Below are 24,894 nucleotides of genomic sequence, written 5' to 3' on the forward strand. Positions count from 1 at the left end.
GTTCCCAGGGTCCAATGTGTTTTCTTTCCCAACTGCCATGTTTTTGGGAAGGGGGAAGAAGAGGGGTGCCACTGTTGTCGTGCGTTGTGGCAGGGATTCGGCAGTTTACCCCGGTCGTGCCCCCTAACACAGACTCCACGCCGGTAGCGACAGCGGCAGCTGTGGGAAGAAGTTCTGCTTAACGTTCACTGAAGACGACAGGGTATGCTCGGGTTCTGTTCTTGCGAATCCCACAAGAGCATGCGCCAAGGCGGCGCGGAAAGGGGCGAATTTGGCTGTGCTGAAGAATGTGGATAAACGACTCAATTGAGGTCCTGTGCCGATTTTTTATTTGCTCGTCTGCAGTTATCATCACTCAAACAAGACCATCGATTCTTTCTTGGCCTTACGAGAAGTGCTCGAAAGACTTCTTGGACCGCAATAAGTCAACATTCTCCGTTATTCGAAGTAGTTAATGCTGCAGTGGATTCTCGCGATGTCCACCATTAGTAACCTGAAGGCGGGCTGGACCGTCGGTACGGCAGATCCCAGGAGCTTTGGCTCCAGCTTCCATGGACTTGCCTTGTTCGAGAGTCCATGCGATTTATTGGACTTGGGCAGAACTACCTTGTATCTTCTCCTAATCCACCGCCGTCATCATGGACAACATCTCCCTCCCACAAACAAGTTTTCCCCGAGATTCAGATGCCCCGACGTTGGAACATGTCACGGTCCAGTTACTCCGTGAGCAAAGGCTCAAAAGATCTGGAAGAACGCCTCCAATTCGGCATGTCTCACAAACTTCCTCGGGCCGTTGCCTTCTGCAAGGAACTTTGTCATGTCTCATACGCCCTGCGACCGGTTCGTCTCTCTCGCTGGGGCTTTTCCGATCTCACTTGCCTTTCCTAAAATAATGCCCAGACATTCAGTGGAGATGCGAGTCAGGAAGCCTGAAAACAACCAACAAGGGCCCCAACCGAGGGCATTGGCATCCCTTGTACTTATGTGCGCGACTGCGTGGCACGCTGGTCGCACAGGAGATTCCGCACTCTGGGGAGGCCTTCCGCTGCATTCTTGCGCGCTTCGAAGCCTCTGCGGGTGGAAAGTCTAATGCCATCTGGCACATTTGAATGGCCATGCCTTGACCGAGTGGTGTCGCAATATCTGGGACCCCCAGCGAGTTCGCCCTTGAACAGTCGGACGAATTACCTACCCCGTCTGGCAAAGAGTCCTTGCAGAATATGTGTATCAAACAGAATACTGTGGCAGGCTGTCGGTCGGACCGTACGATGGACATATAGAACCCAGCCTCGTGCACCGACTGGTCCAAGATATTTTACCGATTTCGTGGCTTCGGACACCACGCTGAAGTCAAGACTGTTCTGTTGAACAGCGTCGATGCGAAATGCCAGCCATGGGGCATCTCAAATCGATCCTGATGGTGTCGACAAGCATCCTCCAACGAGACGAGGCGCTCCCTCCCGACGAAGACATCGGCCCCGCCTCCGTTGCAACCGCGGCCATCCTGACGGCACTCATGATCATCACCACCAGTGCTCGAATATGGGTTCGAGCAGCGAACCGAAAACTTGGCTGGGACGACTGGACGATTCTTATAGCGAGTGGGGTTTCGATCGTACGGTTTGCGTTCGTGGTCAAGCAACAACAGTACGGCAACGGCAGACACCGCGTCTATCTCAGCGACCATGACTACATGATGATCAACATGTACGGATGGTGGGGTCAGATTCTACTCTTCCTCGCAGTGGCCTTTCTGAAGGTCTCGATCTGTCTCCTAATTTTGCGGATCAAAGACACCAAGGTCTTGAAGATCCTGCTGTACACGATCATGGCAGGAGTCTTGATCTCGAATTTTGGAGTGGTCATTATTCTGGTTGCGGAATGTCAACCTGCGGGTTTCTGGCGAGGGAAGTCTGCAAAATGCTGGCCAACACAGATCAGGATTTACTCGATTTGGGCTACAATTGGTACGTTGATCCAGTCCAACAAGATCTTGATACCATGGAGACCGAAGGGGCTATTCTGCGTAATGGAACTAACACTCAAATAAATAGCCTTCTCGGTTTTGACCGACCTCATATGCTCCCTTCTGCCTCTAGCTGTCGTCTGGAACGTTAATATGCCGAGACGGACAAAAGTCTCAGTGTGTTTCTTGATGGGACTGGGCTTAGCGTAAGAACAATTTCCACTATCCATATGCCGCGGATCCTCCCTCTCTGCGGCCTAGCTTCTCTGTGTCAGTTCTACTGCTAACTAAGAATCCAGTGCAACTGGCTTCGGTGTTGCAAGAGCCGCATCTCTTGGTATCAACACCACCGATCTGAGCTGTAAGTCTCCCATTCTGCCTGATAAAATGATATCTTACAAATTCTGGACAGGGGCATACTGCATTGCCGGCATCTGGTCAAACCTCGAGCTCTACCTCGGCATCATCGCAGCGAACCTGGCTCTCTCGCGGTCGATATGGGTCCATTTCTTCGGCAGCAACGATGCCCAAGCGATCCCTGGCTCGACCGGCCGTTCGAATCCTGCCGAGTCGGGTTACGTCAATAGCAAACTCCGAGGTGACCAATTCGAAGTGCCATCGACAATGGTCCGTTCCCGCCGACGGGGATCCGAGACGAGAAGCTCGAATAGCGATATCCCTCTACAGCCTGGTATCCAGAAAAAGACAGAATTCTGGTGGACGGAGGATGACGAGAGCCAGTCACAAACGCCGTTGAAGAGGTGATCGGATGTCGGAGGGATAAGAGTGCGAGCGGTCTGGCGGTGGATAGGGCAGCGCAATCAATTATGATTATGATCGTACGAATACCCACTGGAAGGGCCCATGTCAGTCCCCATCGTGAAAGAATTCTGCCGGACCCATGCTTGGCGTCGAGCACTGCGGAATGTGGCCCTGTGCTTTAAGCTTACCCGACGTCACGCGAGCGGCGGGGAGATAGGCTAAGTTTGGATGAGCAGTCAAGTCCGCATTCGTAATCAGAGGCTAATCTTCAGATATCACAACGACCAACTTCGCTCCACCGCCGCCGCTTTCCAATATTTCGTGGACCTTTTGGATCTCATCCAATCTGAAAGCTTGGACTGGGACTCTGATCTTCCCATCTTCAACGGCCTTGATAAGCTCATCCCACGGACACGCCCTGAAATCATCCGGCCCACCACCGTATACCGAAAGCCGGACTCGGTTCGGGAGGAACTCGAACGGGGAGAACTGAGTTAGCTCCCACTCGCCACCCTGAATACCTGCCATGCACACTGTTCCCATGTCCACGGCGCACCGAGCACTATCTCGTAAAGTCGTTGTGCCAACTAGTTCCAGAATCTTGTCGAACTTGCCTGCACTGCTCGCCGAAACATCTGCTTCGATGCTACCGCCATCAACGTAGACTTCATCCGCGCCATGATCCTTGAGCATCCTGGTCCTCGCCTCGCTTCTGGTCGTGCCACCAATGCGGGATGCCCCCAGGTACCGCGCCATCTGAATTGCGCAGAGACCAATTGAGCTTGTGGCGCCTCTGACCAACAGACTCTCCCCACGTTTGAAATCCAGCCCTTTCACTAGGGCGCCGTAAGTGGTCTGGAACATCTCAGGCAGAGATGCAAGGGTGGCGATCGGAAGGCTCGTCTGGGGGAATGTGCGAATATTCTCGGCTGGTACACAGACATACTCGGCGTAAGAGCCGGGAATTTCGCGGCCGAGACCTCCCATGCAGGTTGCGACGCGGGCCCCGATCGGGAGACCGGCGGTGCCGGGGGCAGAGGCGTGGTACGCGGCGACGGTTCCGACACACTCGATGCCAATGATCCGAGGAAATTGAACCCCGGGAGAATGACCCTGGCGCGTGAACATCTCTGGACACTTGTTAGCTCTATGCAACTCACTTCAGAACTGGCATTCAATCTTACCAGCTCTATTGATGCCGAACCCGAGGATTTTGATCAAAACTTGTCCGGGCTGGGGAACAGGGACTGCTGTTTGTTGAATCTGCAGCACGGAGACCGGGCCAGTCGTAGGGCAGATCACCGCCCTCATAACTTTGGGAACGTGCATGGTTTCTACCTTGAATCAAAACAAATGAATTATAAACCGTGAGAAGGGGTTTCAATCCATTCAACAACTAGTGTGTTGCCTCTTTTATCGTGCCGGGCAATGTCAGTCAGAGTCACACAGTTGTCCATTGGTAGCTGCATGCTTACACGTTATCACGGTGCGGGGGTGTTTTGGTTCCGAGGGGGCTTACAAGGAAATCTCGGCTTTGACCAATCTCGTTCTCGTTCTCGGGTTTAGAACGCCATCTATCTCCGATTCCGATGATTGGAGCTAAAGGATCAACTTAGAAAGAATCGGTCGTCAAATGCAATTAATGACTTAGGACAGCATTCGGTTTGGGCTTGCCTCGGCGGAAGTTTAATCGGGAGAAGCAATGCGAGAGCTGACGCTGCCCCGCGTTCCCGTGTGTTCGCAAGCTCCGCCCCGTCCTCAAAAGCAGTATGGGCCCAGTGCCGGTGCGGCGGGATGGGGCCGGATAACCGGGTCTTCCCCTTCCGAGTGCCGGACGGCTTACCCCTCCTAAGGGGGCTACCGAGGCGGGGTGGCGGTGTCTTCTGGGCGCCATTGCCGTGGCAGCAGGACCGAGAGCGCACCGGACCTTCCTTTATTTTTTTTGTGTCTTTTTTTCTTTTCATTGAAGCCCAGCATTCATCATCCCAACTGCCATCCTCAAGTGCGGCGGGCCAGTCGCACCCTCGTCATCAACATGCCGCAAAATGAGTATATGTAACGGTGGAGGAAGAGGCATGGACAGCGGTATATTCATCCCACTTCCAAGGTTCACCCGGCCTGGTGCTAAACGTTTACCTACATCACAGAAAGCGCCTAGCAGTCCCAGGTTGAGATTACAGCATATTCAAAAGCTTACTGGCCGGATGATAGGCCAAAGGAAGGGATCCAGATAATGAACAGGATACCAAACTGAACCAGAAGCATATACTGGAAAGTCTCCAGCCCTGCCACCTGCGTGATGGCCCCCAGCATGTACGGAAGCAACGCGCCGCCAACCTGCCCGAGCGAAGCGACAAATGAGACAGCAGCGACATGCAGCTCCTTGGGCAACAGATTGACCAACTGGACGATGGCCGAAGGGAACAGAGGCCCCATCACGAATCCAAGCAGAGCCATAATGACGACCGAGAACCACAACACCCGAACGAAGATGAACAGCAAGGTGAACACTGGAGCGAAGATGAGGTAAAGGACGACGGCGCGCTTGACACCCAGCTTGTCAGTCACCACGCCCAGCATCAGCCGCCCCGCTGCCATACCGGCCCAGAATGCGGACGAGCAGATGCTTGATGCGTAGGTGCTCGCGTGCCGGACGCGAAGCATGAAAGCTACGATCCAGCCGGAGATGGTGCACTCGGCTCCGACGTATATCAGCAGGTATCCCGCGTATACCCATGTTGCCTTGTATTTGAAGATGGCGCCTTTGGAGGCAGGGTCGCTTGCGATCTCTTGGTATAGCTTGCTTTTGTGGTATCTTTCCGCGTTCTCACGTCTGAAGGCCCAGCAGAGGATGCCAGATTCGATAGCAGCTGCTGCGGTCTGAGATCTCTGTTAACATACCAAATCACTTGCAAAATTCGCTCGGGAAAACCTACCAGGACGTAGTACCAGCGATACCACAATCCGCCGTCTTCCGAGAGCATCAAGCCCACTAGATAAGGACAAATAGCGGCCCCCGTAGAGAACGAACCATGCAGCAGCCCTGACAAGGTGTTTGCATTATCCAAAGCGGCGAACCAAGCACACCACGACCCATCCACAAGTCCAACTCCAAATGCTCCAGCGGCCGCACCCATTAGGAACACCGGGAATGGGGGACGAGCGGCAGCCACAGCTGCATAGAGCAGATGGCACAGCGGGCCGATGACAGCAATCCCTCGTTGGCCGAACTTGGCATGGACCGAATCATTGAGATACGACGCAATAACGTAGCCAATAGGCCCGACGAGGAAGAGCGCTGAAACTTGGATATCCGTGAGTTGGTAGGACTCCTCTAGATGGGGAATGACGGCGCCCGTCGTTGACGTGAACAGTCCAACCACCGCAAAAGACCATGCTGCTGCCACGATTCGTAAGATTGCTCTTTCTTCGGGAATATCGTCCGTCGATGTTTGCGAGCCGCGGTTACTGTCCAGGAGTCCATCTTCAGCGAGATGCGCTTGTGTCGCTGGCTCAAGTAAAGGCTCGGTCTCCCCCGTGCGGGACGACGTCGGTCGATGCGGTTTGGGTGGCATGTTGAACTGATTCCGCGATCTTGATACTGTTTGCATACTTCAATTGGAACGGGTTCGGGGTGTGTTGTGTGTTGTGTGTTGAGAAAGGACAACCTGTATTGTAAGTCGAGTTGTTGCTGGAGAAGGTTGGGGGCTGCAGGGATCAGGTGACGTCTGTCCGCGGGAACTATGGCCCAATTAGGCAGTAATTACAGCGCACCTTGCTGGATTGGGAGAATGTTTCAGCGGCTTCAGGGATGAATTGTGTGCCAGAACATCTCCAAATGAAGGAATTGGCGGCTATGGGGACTATCTTAGCCAATCGTACAAAGGTCAGGCCTCTGGTGTTTCCTACATGCATGCTATGCTCTTTACTAGGGCACGTATGTGCTAGAGCACGTTAATCTCTCTCAAGGTGGGAATGTTGATGCTTGTGAAAATTCCTATGTTGCTAATCGCTTCCGAACTATTGCTACTACCTAATTCAATAACTTGGTTTAAAGGATCTGACTCAATTATTCAGCTCTCTACACCAGCTCTACCATCAGAAAAGATAGGTTCCCACGAAGAGGGTACAAAGTATGAATTTCGCCGCCCCGAGTTGCACTATAGGTCACTATCTTTTGCACTCCCAGCAGAGAGGGTTGCGACCAAACACATGCAGCTGCATGCTATTACTACCTTTTCAAGGCTTGCGATCACCTCAACGAAGGGAGAATTGCACTAGTGAAAGCCAGAATAATGATGAACGACAACAGGAACCTTCTGACTCTTGGCACATCTGGTCTCTCGATATGAGCAAAGTTCTCAGCCCCGAGATGACAACGCTTATATTACAATCTGATTGTTGTGCAACAGCACCTTCTGAATAAGCTTCAATCCTTTCGGGAGCTCGTTCTGGCTGACGGCGTTCCCGCCGTTGACGTTAACCACGTCATTCTTTACCCTGTCCAAGCAGCTCAAGCATGCCAAGACAACTTGCGAGTACTTCTCTCCTGTCAGTTGTGGTACTTGACTGTGCGCTAAATGTTCCAAGTAGTCTTTATTGGGCAAAGCAAGCTTTGGTCACCTCAAAGTTCCTGGTCAGCCCAAATGGGGATCACGGCCGCAGTGGTGAACCCGTAGGGTAACGACAGTGCTTCGAAACCCTTGCAGCTTATCAAAGGGTTCGTTACAGAAAGCAACTTGCTAAGGCTTACTTACTCGATGTCAGACGTTACGGTAATGCCCGGTGCGGTCGGTGGTTGCCGTGGACTGAGCGCTTACATCGAACCAGTTGCCTCCCGGGTTCGAGGCACACACATCGAAGCCAACATATCGTTTGACGTCCTGGCACGACCGACCAAGCTCCAGGTCTCAAGACACGACCTGGGCCCAGCTAGCCTTTGAACAATTCAAAATGGTGGTGCGAGTGTCGCCTGCCTTAACCACTGTGTGTGTGTGTGTGTGTGTGTGTGTGTGTGTGTGTGTTACCAAAGTTTGTAGATATAATATTTTATAGCATCTCATAAGAGTATCAATACTTCTTTTCACAACTACATTCTGGCAGAGTGTCTCATTCATCACAATATATAATCGCAAGTGTATGATTCTGGTGTCTCCATATTAAGTATCGTAAGGCCGGGCTTCAATGCCGAGCCAGCACGGTAACGATCACCAAACCTCAGAGTTTCACCTCGATGTCATTCTGAGCGCCGCCAACTCCCTTCCACGTCCTCCGCAATCCATTCTCCGAGTCTCCAAACACCGGGTCGAGCTTTGGCTTCGGCACGCCCCAGACCTTTTCGAAGTCGCCTCCCCCGAGCACAAAATCCCACTCTCCTCCGCTGTAAGCACCCATCATCGTGTACCCCGAAAGCTCAACCTTCCCAAGCGCCTCTCGCGGGTTATCGGCCTCAATTCCATGTCCCTTTCCAGGACTCAGAAGCCCAAACGGCGCCTCTGGCCTCGTGTTGTATGTCTTGTGCGCCACTCCCGCGGGGATGATAAAGACGTCGCCAGCTTCTGCCTGAAGCTCCACGCCACCCTTCTCCCAGGACGACTCGTACGTGTTCTTATCCAGGTCCTCGTCGGTATCTGCTACGCCGAAGCGAATCGTGGCGTTTCCAGACAGAACGGCCATGCACTCGTGGGCCTTGGAGTGGAAGTGTGAGAGCTGGGTCTGGCCGTATCGGAAGATCCATTGGACGTCCCATCCGTTGGTCGTGAATCTGTCCCATACTTGCAGTGCAGAGCAGTGCGACGTCTTGGGGTCCTTGGGTAGGACGTTCTTGTACTGCAAGAGCGGACGAGGCGAGTTCGGAACCAGGTCCGTTGGGAAGAGATGGTATTGTCTGATTTCAACCATTTTGTTGGTGTCTCTAGTGTGCTGATGACGCGTGTCGATCTAAAGCTGCAGCTTCAAAATGTAATTCAAAAATGAAGTTGGGTACAACCCATCGTCAACGGTCTTGTCGGGTTGATATATCACGGTTGGAGAATCGGCAAGTCAGCCGAGGACCAGCGAATCGGGTATCGCATCCGATCCGGAATTCCACCTCCGTTTTGTAAGTTCGTCATCGCGACCCCGCACGCTCCAATCGCCCCCCGGATGCGGAGTCCGGTCCGGATGTCTCCCATTTCCTTTTCTGCTTTTGGCATATCACCTCGGCGGATTTCTTGGCGGACTTGCCAAGATAGAGTCGTTATCACGACCATTGTTCATGGCATTGGCGCGTGAAAAGGCAGCCCATGACAACTTGCCAGACTGCATCATAATCTACACATATCCTTTCTTGCTCCTCCCATGGGACACATGAGAAACGATAGATATACCGGAGTAAGGGTATGCAAGTGAGAAAAGTGGATTCCATGATCATCATTGTGATTGACACATTGAACCCATGTCCAAATTGTCGCTAAATTTCGCACAATCATCTAGTCAGTCCTGCTTCAACCCTATCATAACAGATTCTTCATCGGAAGGACCTCGTCTTTTAGACAGCTTCTGACTTCAATGGCGCATCAGTTGCGGTCGAAAAATTGATGGGGCAATTGTGTTCCTTGAGTCCGGTTAGTGTTGGATGCATCCCGAGCTCGTGCCTCATGATCGTACCATGACTTTGGTGAACTGGTCGTCAAAGAACAATTCAAACCGAGATGTAATTCCAGGACTGAAATCGTCAAATTCGGGGACAACCGAGGTCGTGTACGTGCGATATATTGCAGCTACCAATGTCGTCATTTCGGCCATTGCGAGACTGTTGCCAGGTCAGTTTTCTACAAAAGCCGACTTAAGGATTACTGTCATTATGAGGAACAGAGCGTGCAGGATACGATGTTTGATTGAATGACAGAGTCAATATGCACCGGAGAGGAAAAGGAGAAACATACTGCAAGCCGATACACATGCGGCCGCCGCTGGAGAAAGCCCAAAACCAGCGGTTCATCTCCGCCGCTTTAGGTCCTAACCATCGATCAGGATTGAATCTCAGAGGCTCTTCAAATACTTCCGGGTTGCGGTGGAGACTATAGGGTGACATGCTGACTGTGACATGCGCCGGAATCGTGTAACCGTCGACATCTGACTCGGTCTCAAGTGAACGAGGCTCAGAAGCGGGAAGAGGAGCGTACAATCTCAGTGTCTCTTTGATGATAGCGTTGAGGTACTGGCATTTATCGCTCGCCTCGGCCTTTGGCAACCCGTGATCATTCAGGGAGTCCGGGGGTAAGTTGAGGACTTCATTTCTCAGTTTGTCCTGGCATACGCGATGCTCTTTACGTGATAGTGCCCAAATGAGGTACATCAGCGTGTCACTTGTGGTATCGATGCCAGCCAGAAAGTGATCCGCACACTCTGAGGCTATGTCGAGGTCGTCCATCGTACCTAGTTTGCGTTGCAACGCAAGGCGATCGACTATACAGCATGTCGCGTCGTCCTCTGCCGTAAGGATTAGTCGGGAGATCACCTCGGAAACTATGGGATTCGCGTTTAATTGACATACCATTCTTTCCGTCGGAGTTGTTGGCTGCTAGAGCTGCTTTCCGAGACTGCTCATATGCTTCCAGGGCAAACTTTCGGATGCCGGTGTAAGTGGCTGGCTTCGCCATGGGAAGAACTGGCACAACCATGCGCTCCATCGTATGCGTCCGAGTGTACAGCCATTTTGTCAGCGATGGAAGGTGTACCGCGAACCAAGAAAGCCGCCGCCGGGCTGGATTGAGGATATCCTCAAGCAGGGCCTGGTCCGTCTTGAAGCCTTGCAAGGCAGATGTCGAGCCATGCCTTCCGTATATGAATGCCGTGATACTATCCAGCGAGTAGTAGTGCAGAGTTCTGAATGTTTCGCTAATGAGGCGAGGTTCCTGCGCAACCAGAGACATGTATTGCCTTGTCTTCTCCTCTATCATGGTGGAAACTGGGACTTTGAGGATGTTCGTCTTCGAGTAAGCATGGGCAAGAAGTCTTTTGCGTTCTCCGTGCTTCTGGGTTGAGTGGAAAGTGAACAGATTCTGCCGGCCGTAGACATCAAACATCCGGTAGAAGGAAGTCCTGCCATACCTGCTTCCGGGTCCGTAGATGGTCCGGAGAGCACTCAAACTATTGAAAGAAACTTCGTCGGGTCCGATTCGGACGGCCGGACCGTATTTCTGATGCAATCGATGGATCGTGCGCGTTCGGGTTCCCCTCCAGTCTTCGAAGGCTAGTCGCCATTTCGTCAACGCAAACGACTTCGGCCCCGGTACATGCCTCAAGGGACTCAGCAGAAGTGAATTGAAGATGAGTTGTTTGGCCAAGAAAACCCCGAGTATGGCCAGTGCCACGGTAACAGAAATTGGTGCCATCATAAAACGCTCGTTCCGTGTTGTGTGAGGCTTATCACATTGAGTTGAGGAGTCGTGCCAATCGGGGACCAAAGTTACGTAGTACCCCAACTCGTTATCGGAGCGTGTGGTAAGTCCGACACCGCGTGCATCTATCATATGTATCACGGAGCGTCATTATCTAAGTGACTATTAGTCAGAATTTGAGATTGCCAACACTTCTTGTCGATCAAGACGCGACAATTTACAGATGTAAATGGCTGGACCACAACGATCTTCGATCTCAATGGGCAGGAACTACACGAGGTCTCGCTGTCCCGTACAAAGGATAATAGCACCGATTCTGGTGTCTATGCGCAAGATCAAATATCCTTCTGGCTGTCTCCAAAGCACCGAATCAAATGTCTTTGCTTGTTGGTAGCGGCAGCACAAAACTCGTGTAGCTACCAACGAATGACCATGAGTTCTTCAGCAGGTTGATGAGTTTCGCCTGTCGTTGTGAGCCTCGATCTCGGTATTGAATTCAATTGTGCTGTCGACTCTAGTGGGTTGACTTTTCTTATTGTTAACTTCTTGGCGAGATAGCTCTTGCGGCTCAAGAGTCGTGATGAACACCAACGACAGCATCGCATGGTGATGGTGGAGTGCAACACCCACGAGTGGACCTGAAAGAGGCAAGCGCATCGCGAAACTCGCGCATGGCTCCAATTTTTATTCGTGAAGGTACATTTGAACCGGTAATCCGAAGAGACCCTTGCAGCCATTTCTGCCGACGTGTCGTACGAATTCTCTACACGGGAGTTTCCATCTCGCAGCCTAGTGCTTATCGCGCGCCATTCTGAGTTACATCGAAACGCATGTCCCGTATTTCCGTCGGGTCCGGCCCGTTTACGACGGCCCTGTTCTGTTTATCTGGCCAGTTTGTTGGCAGCCCAAAGCCCACCATATCCACAGCGAAATGGACTTTTGTCACTTAGCCGCAGAGAACCAACATGGACCCCTACATGCTCATGCTGACGATCATCAACAGCTCGGACTTTGGTCCCCAATGGGAAGCAGGAAACTTCAATCTGATTTGCAAGATACGTTTCAGTTCAGGCCCCTTAGGATAGTCCCAGTTATAACACATGTCCAGGTGCGACGACATACAAAATGGACCGAATTCCCCGCGACAGACCCAGAGGGCGTCTCTTTCTTTGAGATCCCAAAACCATATTATTGTCCCTGACCCGACTGGAAAACTCCCAAAATGTCTAACCCCGGCAAACGAAAAATCCTCATTTTCTCGGACTGCGACTTCGGGCAAGCAAATGTCGTCCTTTCTACCGTTTACGCACTGGTCCGCGCCGACCCCAACATAGAGATACATGTCGCATCACAGCCGGGCATGCAAGGGCAGCTTTCCCTTATCATCAAGCAGGTGTCCAATGATCTTGGATTTGCAGCCGCAGAATCTATCAAGGCCCATGACTTGGTCGGGTTATCTCACTGGGAAGCCATGGAGAGGCCTGGTAACCCCAATCTCGACTCTTGGGCGTGCGATCCGACGATCCCAAACATGGTCAGCATGCTGTCTGTTCTTCCGGGCATCACTCTCCCGTGGAGCGCAGAGGAGTTTGTCGAGATCTACCGGGACGTGGAGCGTGTATGGAGCGAGGTTCAGCCAGACGTCACCGTCGTTGAAAACTTCTTCGCCCCTGCCCTTACCTTCTGCCATAACCTCCGCCCAAAAACACCGTGGATAGTCCTGGCTCCGAACACCATCAAAGAATTTGCCCTGTCTGCACAACCAGGATTGCCCAGTCTTTGGAAATATCCCATGTAAGTCTATCGAGATCACGTCCGTAGACGGATGCTATCATTTGGGTGATCATCTTGCTCACATGGCCCAGTTTCAACTCCGCCATTTCATACCCGGTGCCTCTTCACCAGATCCCGCTAAACATATTCTATAACATAGTCGCGATGATCGCCATATTCACGAGTAGGAGACGGGGGCGTTGTATAAACCACATGAACGAACAGCTGGGTCAAGGGCTTCAACTCATCACTGTCAACGAACTCGGTCTGCTCGCTCCGCCGCCACCTGGAATTCGGGTGATGGTCGCAAACAGCCCGGACATCGACTTTCCATTTGACGTCATTCCCAATTTTATGGTCCCCTGCGGTCCAATTACAAGACCTGCAGCGCCTATCTCGACCGAAGATCCGGAACTCGCACTTTGGCTCAGTCGCGGCCCGACAGTTTACATGAACCTTGGAACACATCGTTCGTTCGACGTTGCCAAAGCAAGAGAGGTGGCCTACGCTTTCCGCAGTTTATTCGACGCTGCAAAAACCTCTCATCTCAATAATTTGCAACTCATTTGGAAGATGCCCAGGGTAGCATCGGAGGGAGACACTTCTGGCTTTGAGGGCCCTTGGAAGGAAATCAAGGACATCCTCGAGTCTGAGATGGACCAAGACCGCGTCAGGATTGTAGATTGGATTACTGCTGAGCCCAAGTCTCTGCTTCAATCTGGCCGCATTATCTGCTCAGTCAACCACGGGGGATCCAACTCTTTCCACGAAGCGATATGGTATGTAACCATACACTCCTGATTTGGGTGTCATCAGAGCTAACACGAAGGCTTTTCACAGCTGTGGAATCCCTCAAGTTATCCTACCAGGATGGGCTGATTGTTACGATTTTGCTCTGCGCGCCGAATTCCTGGGCATCGGCAAGTGGGCGAGCCGTACCGCACGGCCGTTATGGAAGCGAGACGAGCTTGCCAAGGGCCTTGAAGAGGTTCTTTTAGGTCCTCAGGCAATGGACATGATCAAAAGAGCCCAAGAACTTGCGAAGCGACACCCGGAAGGCGCAGGCCGTGATCGTGCCGCAGAAGAGATTCTGAAACTATTGGATGGCAACAACACGAACGGGGAAAATGGAAAGTACTAAATCTTGTTCTCAGGGTAGGATGATAGATATAATCATAGATTCGGGGCGCAACGCAGATCTTTAAAGTCACTGTCTTCATCATTGTCAGTCGCTCTTATATCATCATGTTCATCATTGTCATTAACACCCTCTCCATCATTATCACCACTGAGGTCTTCACACAAGCCGTGTAAGATCTCAGGTCTGTTGTTATGGCCTGCTGGAAAGCTGAGTGCTCTAGCAGATATTATTCCACTTGCTCTCGCCTTGTTCTCATCCGCAGCAAAAGGCAGCTGTGCGGAACGGATAAGTCATTATGTATTTTGAGACGATTGGGAACAGTCTTCCTTTGGTATGATTGCCAAGCTGGTTCCCTCTTGGAGGCAATGAGCAATCACGAGAATGCTTTTAGTAACGCGAGGTTTCCCAGTCAGACATGGAGTGGGGCAGTGGATGGGTTCGCCAATGGTTGTACATGGCAAACACTGGAGTATACATGCAGGGTGTGTGCGATTTTTATAGCCTGGCCTGTGATTCTGTAATTTAGCGTCGATCAAGGAGTCTTTTCAAGGCCTAAGTGAAGCATGAGGATGAAGTCAGGCGAAATCAGGCTTTACAGCAACGGCACTATAAAAGATGTCATCAGTGACGTTTCTAGCACGGAGATAGTACTTGCAGCAACGTAGCCACGCTCTTCGTTGGTGACCTTGACGCATTCACCCTGGACTTTCTCTGTGTTTCCGCAAACCAACAATGGGCCCATGCTATTGCAAATGGCCAGAGGAGACTAGAACAGAAGTCGGTTAGCTTGCATTGAGGCTTTTCTTTCCATAAGTCCTCTCAATTTCAACTTACGCAGTCGGCGGACCGGTCCATGCACTGACTCGCAGCGAAAGGCGCGAGCAAGGCGGCCATAAAAGGGATGATGCTGAATTGACGCATTATGAAATCGTGAATGTTGTGGTGACGTAGAGAAAACCTGGTAAGCGAGGTTTTCTCATAGAGTCTTGAAGCTCAAGGTAAGGCTAATTTCATGATGTTGGCGGATACGGTCTGAGCCTGGAACGACGGACAGACCTAACTATATTTATAACTTTGGGATTTAAGACTTTGCAATCCACAGACTAGAAACACCGGCTGAAATGTTCTTGCTTTATTCATCCTATTGAATACCGTCCTACAGGGTAACCGGGTGGGCTATGGAATTTCCGCAATATAATGCCTAGGGATGCTCGTGGGAGGGTTTCCGCGATGGTGGGAAATCACTATTTTCGCCCCGGCTGGTTAACAGCATCGCATGGTAATTGACTCGATGTGGCGGTGTATACGTGACGGCCGTCAAACAATCCAGCAAAGAAAAAGGCCGGGGGAGCTTTATGGAGACTTCGTTATATGGAAAGCTCCGTAAGGTAAGGACAGTGAGACTTCGTTATGTGGACAGCTCCGTAAAGGCTTCAAGGGCCGCAGTGACCTTTCAGACCGTTTATTCTCTCGGTCTCGGTTCGTAATTTAAGTGCCAAGGAATCTAATGAGGTCGCAAATAAGAGGCTGCTAGCCGCATCGCCAACACCGTCACTGTGGCCGAGATGGGTCATCGCTAGGCCTGACTCTTCCATCAGGGAGAAAGAACAATCACGCACTCGCCGTACCCACCTTGTGTGAAACGAGAGCCCTGGTTATTTAAGCTGCCCTTTGAGATACGGATGTTACTTCAGGTGTTTATAGATAAGCAACGGCCCAGATAGGGCACAAGTGAATCATCCGATATCTAATTGATGTTACTGGCCCCAAGAGATAAGCCCCCCGCACCAGATGCATCGGCATGTCCAACCGCTAGGTCCCCTCACATCGGTGACGTCTGACCCGTCTGATGGCCAAAACCACACCCCAGCATAGTTGCTGAGTGCTATTATCTTTGGTAGAGAGGAACGCCCACATCAAAACGAACACCTAGAGTTTGAGGGTAGAAGCACGGATGATTACGGGAAACCTCAGCGAAACAGAACGATCATCATGTCTGCTTTAGACTCTGCAAGACTATCCTTCATATTGGACCTCCAGAGGCCGCCAACTCTGGTGTCTATCTTGACAACAATCACAATCCTGCTAATATCTTATTTCGTTTACAATGTTCGTCCCCGCTCCTCTTGCCGGCCGAGTTTCCGCCGCCTGACAAGGAAATCTCTGACCATGATAGGCTGCCTTCAGCACCGATATACCATTCATCAAGGGCCTTCCGGAGATGTCCGGTTCGATTCCGGTGTTCGGGCACCTCCTCAAGCTAGGTGAAGACCACGCGTCAACATGTGAAAATTGGTGGCGCGAAGGAAACCCGTCGGTATTCCAGATAAAACTCGGTAATACCAGGGCTGTGGTCTTCAACTCCTTCGAGGATGTACGCCGACTCCTCATCGGTCACCAGAACGCCGTCATTGATCGGCCCAAGCTATACACCTTTCATGGCCTCATCAGCTCTACCCAAGGCTTCACCATCGGCTCTTCCCCTTGGGATGACTCCTGTCGCAAAAAGCGCAAAGCCGCGGGCACTGCCCTCAGTCGGCCGGCCCTGCGCAATTACTACCCTATGTTCGACCTCGAGAGCTACTGCATCCTCCGCGACCTGCACAAGGACTCCCACAACGGCGAGCTCGAGATTAGTGTACGACCTTACATCCAGCGCTACGCCCTGAACACCACACTCACTCTGTGCTACGGCATCCGTATGGACGCCGTGTACGATGACCTCCTCCGTGAGATCCTGCACGTCGGCTCGGCCATCTCTCTGCTTCGTAGCGCGTCTGAGAACACGCAAGACTACGTTCCCATCATGCGCTACTTCCCCAACGATGAGAAAAGCCGCCGCTCCAAAGAGCTCCGCGAGCGTCGCGATACGTATCTCAACCATCTCCTCGACAAGGTCCGCTCTATGATCGAGCGCGGCACCGACAAGCCTTGCATCTCGGCTGCGATCCTGAAGAACGAGGAGACGAAGCTCACGGGTGTTGAGGTGTCCTCCATTTGCTTGTCGCTTGTTTCTGGTGGTTTCGAGACGATTCCCGGGACTCTGACATCGACCATCGGAACGCTTTCGACGAAAGAGGGACAGTTGTGGCAAGACCGCGCCTATGAGGATATCAAGAGGCATTACCCAAGCATACAAGACGCATGGAATGCCTGCTATACCGAGGAGAAGGTTCCGTACGTCAACGCAATCATCAGGGAAGCTGGAAGATACTACACCGTCAGCTCGATGAGTCTGCCGCGGAAGACTGTCACAGAGATTAACTGGAACGGCGCCGTCATTCCGCCCAAGACAATGATACTTGTCAACGCTCAAGCTGGCAACCATGGTTCGTTTGCCCTTTATCTGAAAGCCGCGTGTCCTCGTATTGTCCGTTGAATCTAATGGTGAACATACACAGACAGGAATTACTTCGGTGAAGATGCTGGCAAATTCGATCCGGAGAGGTGGCTCTCCTCAACCAACCCGCCCACTGAGAAAGATGTCTCCGGCGTCGGCCATCTAAGTTTTGGGCTTGGCTCTCGCGGTTGCTCAGGCCAGTATATTGCCCAGCGCCTGTTGTACGCCGCTTTGATTCGCCTGCTGTCCTCGTACAAGATCGTAGCGAGCGAGGATGAGCCTCCCAACACCGACTACGTCGAGTACAACCAGTTCAAAACGGCGCTCGTGGCGATTCCCAAGGACTTTAAGGTCAAGCTCATCCCCCGAGACACAGCCGTTACCGAGGAATGTCTCAACGCCGCCGAGAAAAAGACCAAAGAGCATTACGTAGAATGAAGCCATCTTGCTGGTTTGCGCATGTGGTAATACTCAAATGTGGCAACATGAAAAACTGGGTTGGATGACAACATACCAGGAGAGCGGATGTGAGGGATTATGTTTAAGCAGTCAGCATGAGAAGGGGCAAAGAGATCTGGAACGTCAGCCGCATTTCCGAAATGCCATCACCATCCAGAATAAGATAATGAGATATCCTTCAAGATATCTAACTTAATGCCCAGCACAATATGAATTCCTCAGCTGCTTCCCTTCGCATAAGCTCCACCAGGGTACCTCACAGGCCCCTAAACATCTCCCGGAATCGCCTCTTCCAGCTCTGGCTCCAGCTCGCTCTCATCCGCTTCCATCCTTGTCGACTGGAACGAGAAGACAAGATCATTCTTCTCCGTACTCACGACACTCGCCAGTTGCGTAGCGTACATTGAATCTGCAGCTTCTTCATCAATCGCATCAATTGCGTTTTCTTTGCTGTCAGCTGACTCTGTATCCTGAGCCTTACGGCGTACCGCACCTAAACCTCTTCCGGGTGCCATGCCCCCACCGGCTGTGCCGTTTTGACTGAATAACTTGGACCAGCCGTATACGAAAAAGATTCGAATCGCAGGAAGACATACGACGATGACCGAGACTGATGCTTCGATGCCAGACCAAATCAGGGGATCTGTAAAATCCCAGGTCGGGTTGAGCGAGTGCGTAAATGGAGCGAGGTAGTGCAGTCGGATACAAGCAGTGATGAGAATGAATAACCCGAGACTGAACATAAACGAAATGCCGACTTTTGAGCGTTTGGAAATATTCAATCCCCACAGCAGCGGAAGAGGCAAGACCAGAATAATGAGATCGTGGCTGATGCTAAGGCCTCCCGCAATATTGACCAGTCTGTGAAGATCCAGGCAGCGATATGTACCGAAGTCTCTTTTCCAACCATCCCAGTTGAAATTAATCGGCGTGCATTGGAAAATTTGCAAAAACAGGATCACCATCATTGATGTAACGATATATGTGATGGTCGCGTAAGTTGCCCTTCGAAAGGACTTGTTTGGGAATATTCTGAGATAAAAGATGAGCACTGATATCTTAGTCAAAGTTATCGTGGCTAAGTAAAGGGGTTCGTCGATGAAGAAGAGCTGTAAATGTCAACATGATGTCCAGCTGGAGTCGGCAAGTGTTCATACCTTCAACCCCAGCGTGAGCTTATCTGGCTCGACCATCCAGATGTCTTCTCCAAAAGCTATTGCACCAGCTGGGTTATTGTCAGCGAAGACCTGAAATGGTGAGACCATGGGACATACCAATTTGACCAATAACGACCAAGACGATGAATATGACCTAAAGTTAATCAGCGGATGAGCTGCTGGAAGGTTTCTCAAGATCGGACGTACACCGCAGACGATCATGATCCAGTCGTCGGCTTCCAGTCGAGGCATCATCGTCCATCTCGCGTACAGTCGTAACAGGACGGCCAGGATCCCAGCAATTTGAAGAACAAGTGGCGCCATAATGTCCACCTTTCGGGTGCGAATTGGCCGTCCACATGCCTTGGCCTCTACTCTTGCAACATCTAGAAAGTTGTCAGTTGTAGCTGTGGTCAATGTGCGGATGACCAACCTATAGCATCTACTGTGTCACAACGCTGAACAAGACACGCCTGCATACTCTCCCGCAGACTATTATCACTACATATGCAGGTGTCATTTGTCGCGATCTTACAAGCTGATAGCGGTAGCTTTTCCAGGATACAGTCTAACTGTGTGCAGATAACGATATTAGCACCATCTCAGGAGGTTGAGCCATGGCAAAACCCACCCCACACTGTGGCAAAACGCCTGCGTACTCTATTAACGATCCCTGGGCAGCCCCCCAGGAAGTGGCCATAAGGCTGAGCCATAGGAAATGTCTCATTGCAAGCGATACTGCCGCTGCTGTTGTCCCTGATGATGACGTTAGTGCTGTGGGAGAGAGTCAAAGAGAAGAAACAAGAGAAAAGCACGAAGTCGCTGGCCGTGGCCTGAATAAATCACACTCGGCCGGCAAGTAATAATAAGAGAGGCATGCGAAGATTATGGTAGCGGCAAAACTTGAGTCGGTTACTGATGCTATCAATCTTAGTGCGGGAGCACATCGTTCCCTTTTGGTTCCCAGGACGCAGGACCCCTAATTATCCCCTATACTAACACAGCCTGGCTAGGGGGTCGATTATCGAGTCAGAAAGAAAGAAGCCGAAACAAAAGGCCAACACAGAATAATACCGAGAACCTGTTTCTGACATGCACTTTCATGCGACTCAGGTGTGAGCACGGTTGTTGTGGTGAAGGAAACCTATTCGGAACCTAGACAAAGACCGGCCTGGACCAGCGGACGCTATCGTGAGCTAAACGCAGGGTTGGTGTGTAAGAGAGCATCGCGTGGGTTCGGAGGCTTCCGACCCGGGTGGCTTAATTACACAAAAGTCTTATGTACAAGAAGCAGTGGGATTCATACAGAGACGGCATCCAGTGTCCAGTTAGTTGCAAATAATAGCAGTGTTGCGTGATAGGAAGCGCTTCTCTGTACTTTTGGTTTCGTAGGAACGTGTCTCATCATAGGCAATGAATGTGATCAGGACACAATGTCTTGCCTTGATCGATCCCCTTCGCGCCGATCGTGATAATGTTTCATACTGCGAATGTTCGGCGGTGAGATCGACGGAACCGTCCGGACATACCGCCATGCACAGGAGCCGGATTGGGAGTTATGGAATCCGGCAGTTGGGGGTACTAGAAGTCGGCAGTTGTCGCCTCACAGTATGTTTTCGCGGTGCTAATTAGTCCTTCATTCTTGTGGCGCTCTAACGCAAGCCCCTCAAGCTGCTAGCACGCACATATGGCACCACACCCCTTTGCCACCGGCAAATGGTCACTCAGCTAAGACAACGTGCCTCGAACAAAGGCTTTGGCGCTTCAATTTCGCGCCATCCCAAACGGCGTGGTCAAGTAAACGTATCTTCTAGCGCACATCTGGACTTGAAAGTCCCAAGACAAGCCGCGATCTGTAAGTACGTCGGCATATACACGTTCATATGTATTGGGCTGCAAATTGACCTCACCTTGTTCCCTCTGCCCTCCTTCAAGAATCCCTCTGCCCTCCTTCAAGAACAACAGAGTTTAAGCGTTTTCGCCAGTGATTTTGAAATAGTTTTGATGCTCATACGAGCGTCAGCTTGGATCAGTAGTCAGACAGAAACTGCCTTCCGGATAGGTCTAACCATTACTTACATTAACATTCTGGGAACCTCTGTCCATGGCTGCGCAGTTGTCTGCACCTGTATGCTATTCGACTAAAGATTTCTTTTGTGACTATGGCATTCATGTGACCCTGGAATGACCGTGATGTCGATTCATTGTTGTGCTTCGCGTCGGTGAAAGACATGGGTAGCATACCGTGTCACGGATGCAAGGTTCCTCGCCGCAAGAGAAGGAGACCCCGTCAGACTCTCCGGAAAAGATGACTTCCCAGAGGTTTGATCGCCAACATCCACAATCTTTACTGAGGTAAGGCAGATGCCAGTGCTCCTTTCACAAGGTTGATCGACCTTCCGATGCCCATCCAAGCTCGATAAGGGTTATGTTGGTCAGCGGGCCCATGAGGGATTGCGATGGCGTTGAACCATCTGGAAGAGAAAGATCTTAGCTGGGGAAGGCAGGCGGCAAAGAAGATAGCAAATGCTCAGTTCTCAACACTGAAATGGTCGCTGGTGCTTAGAGGGAGACACCCACAGTAACGGGTGCAAAGACGCACCAACTCACAATGGTCAAATTCATTGGGTCGTGTATCACTAGCATCTCGGAACGTAATGGTGGCTGCTGACCGACACCATGCAACTCACGCGAGGCAGCAGGAACAAGGGTACATTATGAGCAAAGAGTTCCCCAAGCCGAGCAGCGCCTGTCGCGTCTATCAATACGTGCAAGCGAATATTCTCGGCGTAACGCTGCGCTTTGGCGTCACAATCACCATCCGAATTCTCGCGTCTAGTGTCTACATAGGTATGTTCATACTGCTGGTTCAGGCTGTCCACAAAAGTCCAATCAATGGGCGTGTCACTAGTAAATTGGCCTTACTATTCTCATCGCTGTTTCTGCCAGGAGACAGCTACGTTTCAGCAAATCGTCAAATAATAACCTCTAAAGATAATGTGATGATGTTTCATGTTGCAAGAGCCTCCAAGGACCTCGCTTTCTTAAGCGGCCAACGCCCTCGATGGAGAACAAAGGCAAGGTACCCTTTTGACAGAACACTGAGTTTTGGATAGATGAACCGTTCGAAAGGGCACCACGTCGACGTCAAACCTGTATCGTAATCTTAATAGACCGCATAGTTAAGAGATAGGCCCATGTACATACTGAACAGCCTGACTGAGGGAGGCGTTCGTAGTCTAACATGTACAAGATGAAAGCTCAATGGTCAATCATCGGTAACTCGGCCTTGCCTTTCGTCATCACTCAGAGAATCACTCAGAGAATCCTTCCTAGCTTACCAAACACCACACCTGACTACATTCTTCTCAGATTAGTGGAAATACTCCTTTGAGCTTTTCCGAAAACTAAGAGTTGTCTCCCAGATGACGGGAGGGAAATTGATGGGTTAAGGGCTAACATGGCGTGTGATAAAGTCTCACGACGTTTGCCGCTGCCTAATTTACAAACAGGGCCGGAACCAATTCGGAGCTGAGTTCACGAAGAAGATACTGCAAGTAGCGAATCAAACAAGGCCAAATGAAGCGAATTCCTTCGATCGAAAGTCCCAATTCATTCCCCGTCAAACGTGCCGAGGAGCCGAAAACACCGAAAGCGCGTACTCTCCGAACTCCCCGACCGTGCTTCACAAGTGACGTAATCCGGATCCGAGGTCAGCGCAATGGGACTTTCGTTCTCTATGCTCTATCATAAATAAACCGCCAAGAACGAGTGAGCCGCAGTGACCTTCAAACCGACCGGCAAGGATCGTCTGTCACTTACACACAGAGCCGCTAGAACTCCCAAACACAGCTAACACCGCAACAATGTACTACAACCCAGGCGTAAACGACCACGGTCTCCCCCACGACCCCTTCAAAGTAGAAACCACACCCTCCCAATCTCCATCTCACGCACTAACCTCCCACCCCAGGCCTGCGTCGTCCCCCGCGCAATCGGCTGGATCTCAACCACCTCCCCCACCGGCCAGCATAACCTCGCCCCCTACTCCCAATTCACCAATGTCACCTTCGACCCGCCCATGGTGATGTTCTCCGCCAACCAAACCCTCCCCGACGACGCCACGCAGACCCGCAAGGACACCGTCAACAACATCGAGGCCACGGGCGTCTTCTGCTGGCAGCTGTGTACCTACGCGCTGCGCGAGGCCGTCAACGTCACCGCGGAGGCCGTGCCGCCCGACGAGGACGAGTTCGCGCGCGCGGAGCTCGCCAAGACCTTCTCGCGCGGGCTGCGCGTGCCGGTGCCGATGGTGAAGGAGTCGCCGGTGCGGTTCGAGTGCGAGTACGTGCAGACGGTGCGGCTGCCGGGCAAGGGCCCGATGGGGACGGTGGATGTGGTGTTTGGGCGGGTGGTGGGGGTGCATGTGGACGAGTGGGCGTTGACGGATGGCAAGATTGATGTGAGGAAGACGAATCCGATTGCGCGGCTGGGGTATTTTGAGTATGGGGTTATTAATGATGCTTTTGAGATGGTTGTGCCTGGGGATAAGAGGATGCTGATTGGGGTGAGTTTGGCGTCTTGAGTGATTGGGGGGTATTGCTGACTTTTGAGATATAGCTCTCGGGAAATGCGTCGAAGAACACGGATGAGGATTTGGAAGAGGCCAAGAGCTCATGATGCATATCAGGTTTCGGTAGGGGGTCGAGGCTGGCTTCATAGAAAGTCGACTCAGACTGGGCGCAAAAGATCTATAGATGTCCTCTTCTATGCGAAAGATAGATCTCATGCACTCTCAATATTGGAATTCTCTTCAACAAGATGCGCCAATGGCATGAACAGCTTCATCCCACCTCCATCCTTCGCCTTTGCGTTGATTTCTCTAACCTCATCCCAAGACATCCAGTACCATCCCGAGCACTTTTCCGGCTCAAGGTTCTGCCCATCATCAGCAAACACACATAATAATATCCTAGCATGACTTGAAGAAGGGTGGTCTCACAACTGGCTCAGCTTCTTCATCCTCCATCTCGCACCTCACAAACAGCGTCACATAATGCTTCCCCAGCTCTTCAAACACGTCATTCGTCACGCCGACAATCTTGCTCGCCTTGACCTTGAGCTGTGTCTCCTCCAGCGTCTCGCGCTCCGCACAGCCGAAAATGGACTCTTTAAATTCGAGGTGGCCGCCGGGGAGCTGCCATGTCCCTGCACATTGGTCAGCGACGTCGGCACCTAATTACCGTGGGCCAAATGAGAGGGCATAGGAACAGAGATAATTCCTCGGGACTTCTGGAAGTGAGGAATCTTCAGTAGCCGGTATCTGAGAGGGGGTTGACGTTACCTGCGCCGTGGCTACTCTCCCGCTTCCCAACCACGATCTTGCCGTCCTTGCGCTGGACGATCGCCGCGACGCCGATGCGCGGGTTCGCGAAGGGATTGATTGTAGTGACAGACATTTTTTTGCCAAAGAAACTCACTGACTGTGTATATCAGAAGAATGAAAAGAGGGCTCGTTGAGTGATCAATGCCCAGATACAGGGTGGTGAGTTGATGTTTTAAAGGACTCACTGAGTCACATCGGTTGTACCAGAACAGTGAGATTGGGCCAGTGAGAGACCGAGTGTGCCTCACTGCAACCAGCCCCCCTGCACCACCGCACCGCCACGGCAGACTCACTGTGGCTGCCTGCTATTTCGCGGGAAACAGCCTGCGAGCCTTGTCAAATCTCACTCAAGTTCTAAACCCTCTCACTCATTCTTATTCTACATTAAATTATATAAACTCGTTCACACTCACAATTACCAAAGCTTCATACACATCCAAACATCCACCTTACATCCTGCACTACCCCATCTCGAACCAAATCCGTCCCGCTCCAAAGTGGACTCCACCATCGCTCCGTCGCCCAC

General features: G+C 51.6%; 11 protein-coding genes across 11 annotated transcripts; 4 read left to right on the top strand and 7 right to left on the bottom strand.

Moving 5' to 3' along the window:
* Window positions 1–1,393: 1,393 nt before the first annotated feature.
* GCG54_00005377 (uncharacterized protein) lies at window positions 1,394–2,731 on the top strand (the record flags this gene model as incomplete). The annotated part of the gene is made up of 6 exons (XM_045405401.1): window positions 1,394–1,837; window positions 1,937–1,967; window positions 2,055–2,172; window positions 2,266–2,327; window positions 2,379–2,593; window positions 2,654–2,731. The coding sequence occupies 6 exons, from the start codon at window positions 1,394–1,396 to the stop codon at window positions 2,729–2,731; spliced, it is 948 nt and encodes a 315-aa protein (XP_045256126.1).
* Window positions 2,732–2,989: 258 nt separating this feature from the next.
* On the bottom strand, window positions 2,990–4,057 carry GCG54_00005378 (Acryloyl-coenzyme A reductase; the record flags this gene model as incomplete). Its single annotated transcript, XM_045405402.1, has 2 exons — window positions 2,990–3,858; window positions 3,913–4,057. 2 exons carry the CDS (start codon window positions 4,055–4,057, stop codon window positions 2,990–2,992), a joined length of 1,014 nt encoding a protein of 337 aa, XP_045256127.1.
* An 864-nt stretch (window positions 4,058–4,921) lies between these two features.
* GCG54_00005379 (uncharacterized protein) lies at window positions 4,922–6,303 on the bottom strand (the record flags this gene model as incomplete). Its single annotated transcript, XM_045405403.1, has 2 exons — window positions 4,922–5,617; window positions 5,665–6,303. The coding sequence occupies 2 exons, from the start codon at window positions 6,301–6,303 to the stop codon at window positions 4,922–4,924; spliced, it is 1,335 nt and encodes a 444-aa protein (XP_045256128.1).
* A 1,642-nt stretch (window positions 6,304–7,945) lies between these two features.
* Window positions 7,946–8,629, bottom strand: GCG54_00005380 (uncharacterized protein; the record flags this gene model as incomplete). The annotated part of the gene is made up of 1 exon (XM_045405404.1): window positions 7,946–8,629. The coding sequence occupies one exon, from the start codon at window positions 8,627–8,629 to the stop codon at window positions 7,946–7,948; it is 684 nt and encodes a 227-aa protein (XP_045256129.1).
* A 628-nt stretch (window positions 8,630–9,257) lies between these two features.
* Window positions 9,258–11,235, bottom strand: GCG54_00005381 (putative sterigmatocystin biosynthesis P450 monooxygenase; the record flags this gene model as incomplete). The annotated part of the gene is made up of 4 exons (XM_045405405.1): window positions 9,258–9,323; window positions 9,377–9,521; window positions 9,655–10,201; window positions 10,266–11,235. Coding segments are annotated over 4 exons (1,728 nt in total), but the record flags the coding sequence as incomplete, so codon positions are not given.
* Window positions 11,236–12,334: 1,099 nt separating this feature from the next.
* Window positions 12,335–14,026, top strand: GCG54_00005382 (Glycosyltransferase sdnJ; the record flags this gene model as incomplete). The annotated part of the gene is made up of 3 exons (XM_045405406.1): window positions 12,335–12,906; window positions 12,978–13,664; window positions 13,726–14,026. 3 exons carry the CDS (start codon window positions 12,335–12,337, stop codon window positions 14,024–14,026), a joined length of 1,560 nt encoding a protein of 519 aa, XP_045256131.1.
* Window positions 14,027–14,618: 592 nt separating this feature from the next.
* Window positions 14,619–14,947, bottom strand: GCG54_00005383 (uncharacterized protein; the record flags this gene model as incomplete). Its single annotated transcript, XM_045405407.1, has 2 exons — window positions 14,619–14,792; window positions 14,861–14,947. 2 exons carry the CDS (start codon window positions 14,945–14,947, stop codon window positions 14,619–14,621), a joined length of 261 nt encoding a protein of 86 aa, XP_045256132.1.
* Window positions 14,948–16,018: 1,071 nt separating this feature from the next.
* On the top strand, window positions 16,019–17,804 carry GCG54_00005384 (Phenylacetate 2-hydroxylase; the record flags this gene model as incomplete). The annotated part of the gene is made up of 3 exons (XM_045405408.1): window positions 16,019–16,135; window positions 16,203–17,355; window positions 17,428–17,804. 3 exons carry the CDS (start codon window positions 16,019–16,021, stop codon window positions 17,802–17,804), a joined length of 1,647 nt encoding a protein of 548 aa, XP_045256133.1.
* A 287-nt stretch (window positions 17,805–18,091) lies between these two features.
* GCG54_00005385 (uncharacterized protein) lies at window positions 18,092–19,306 on the bottom strand (the record flags this gene model as incomplete). Its single annotated transcript, XM_045405409.1, has 4 exons — window positions 18,092–18,934; window positions 18,983–19,050; window positions 19,100–19,136; window positions 19,190–19,306. 4 exons carry the CDS (start codon window positions 19,304–19,306, stop codon window positions 18,092–18,094), a joined length of 1,065 nt encoding a protein of 354 aa, XP_045256134.1.
* A 3,542-nt stretch (window positions 19,307–22,848) lies between these two features.
* Window positions 22,849–23,662, top strand: GCG54_00005386 (uncharacterized protein; the record flags this gene model as incomplete). Its single annotated transcript, XM_045405410.1, has 3 exons — window positions 22,849–22,902; window positions 22,956–23,549; window positions 23,603–23,662. The coding sequence occupies 3 exons, from the start codon at window positions 22,849–22,851 to the stop codon at window positions 23,660–23,662; spliced, it is 708 nt and encodes a 235-aa protein (XP_045256135.1).
* A 105-nt stretch (window positions 23,663–23,767) lies between these two features.
* Window positions 23,768–24,441, bottom strand: GCG54_00005387 (Nucleotide triphosphate diphosphatase NUDT15; the record flags this gene model as incomplete). The annotated part of the gene is made up of 3 exons (XM_045405411.1): window positions 23,768–23,920; window positions 23,985–24,190; window positions 24,327–24,441. The coding sequence occupies 3 exons, from the start codon at window positions 24,439–24,441 to the stop codon at window positions 23,768–23,770; spliced, it is 474 nt and encodes a 157-aa protein (XP_045256136.1).
* Between the last annotated feature and the right edge of the window lie 453 nt (window positions 24,442–24,894).

This window comes from Colletotrichum gloeosporioides (genome assembly GCF_011800055.1).
Source record: "Colletotrichum gloeosporioides strain Lc1 chromosome Unknown consensus_120, whole genome shotgun sequence".
Taxonomy (NCBI): domain Eukaryota; kingdom Fungi; phylum Ascomycota; class Sordariomycetes; order Glomerellales; family Glomerellaceae; genus Colletotrichum; species Colletotrichum gloeosporioides.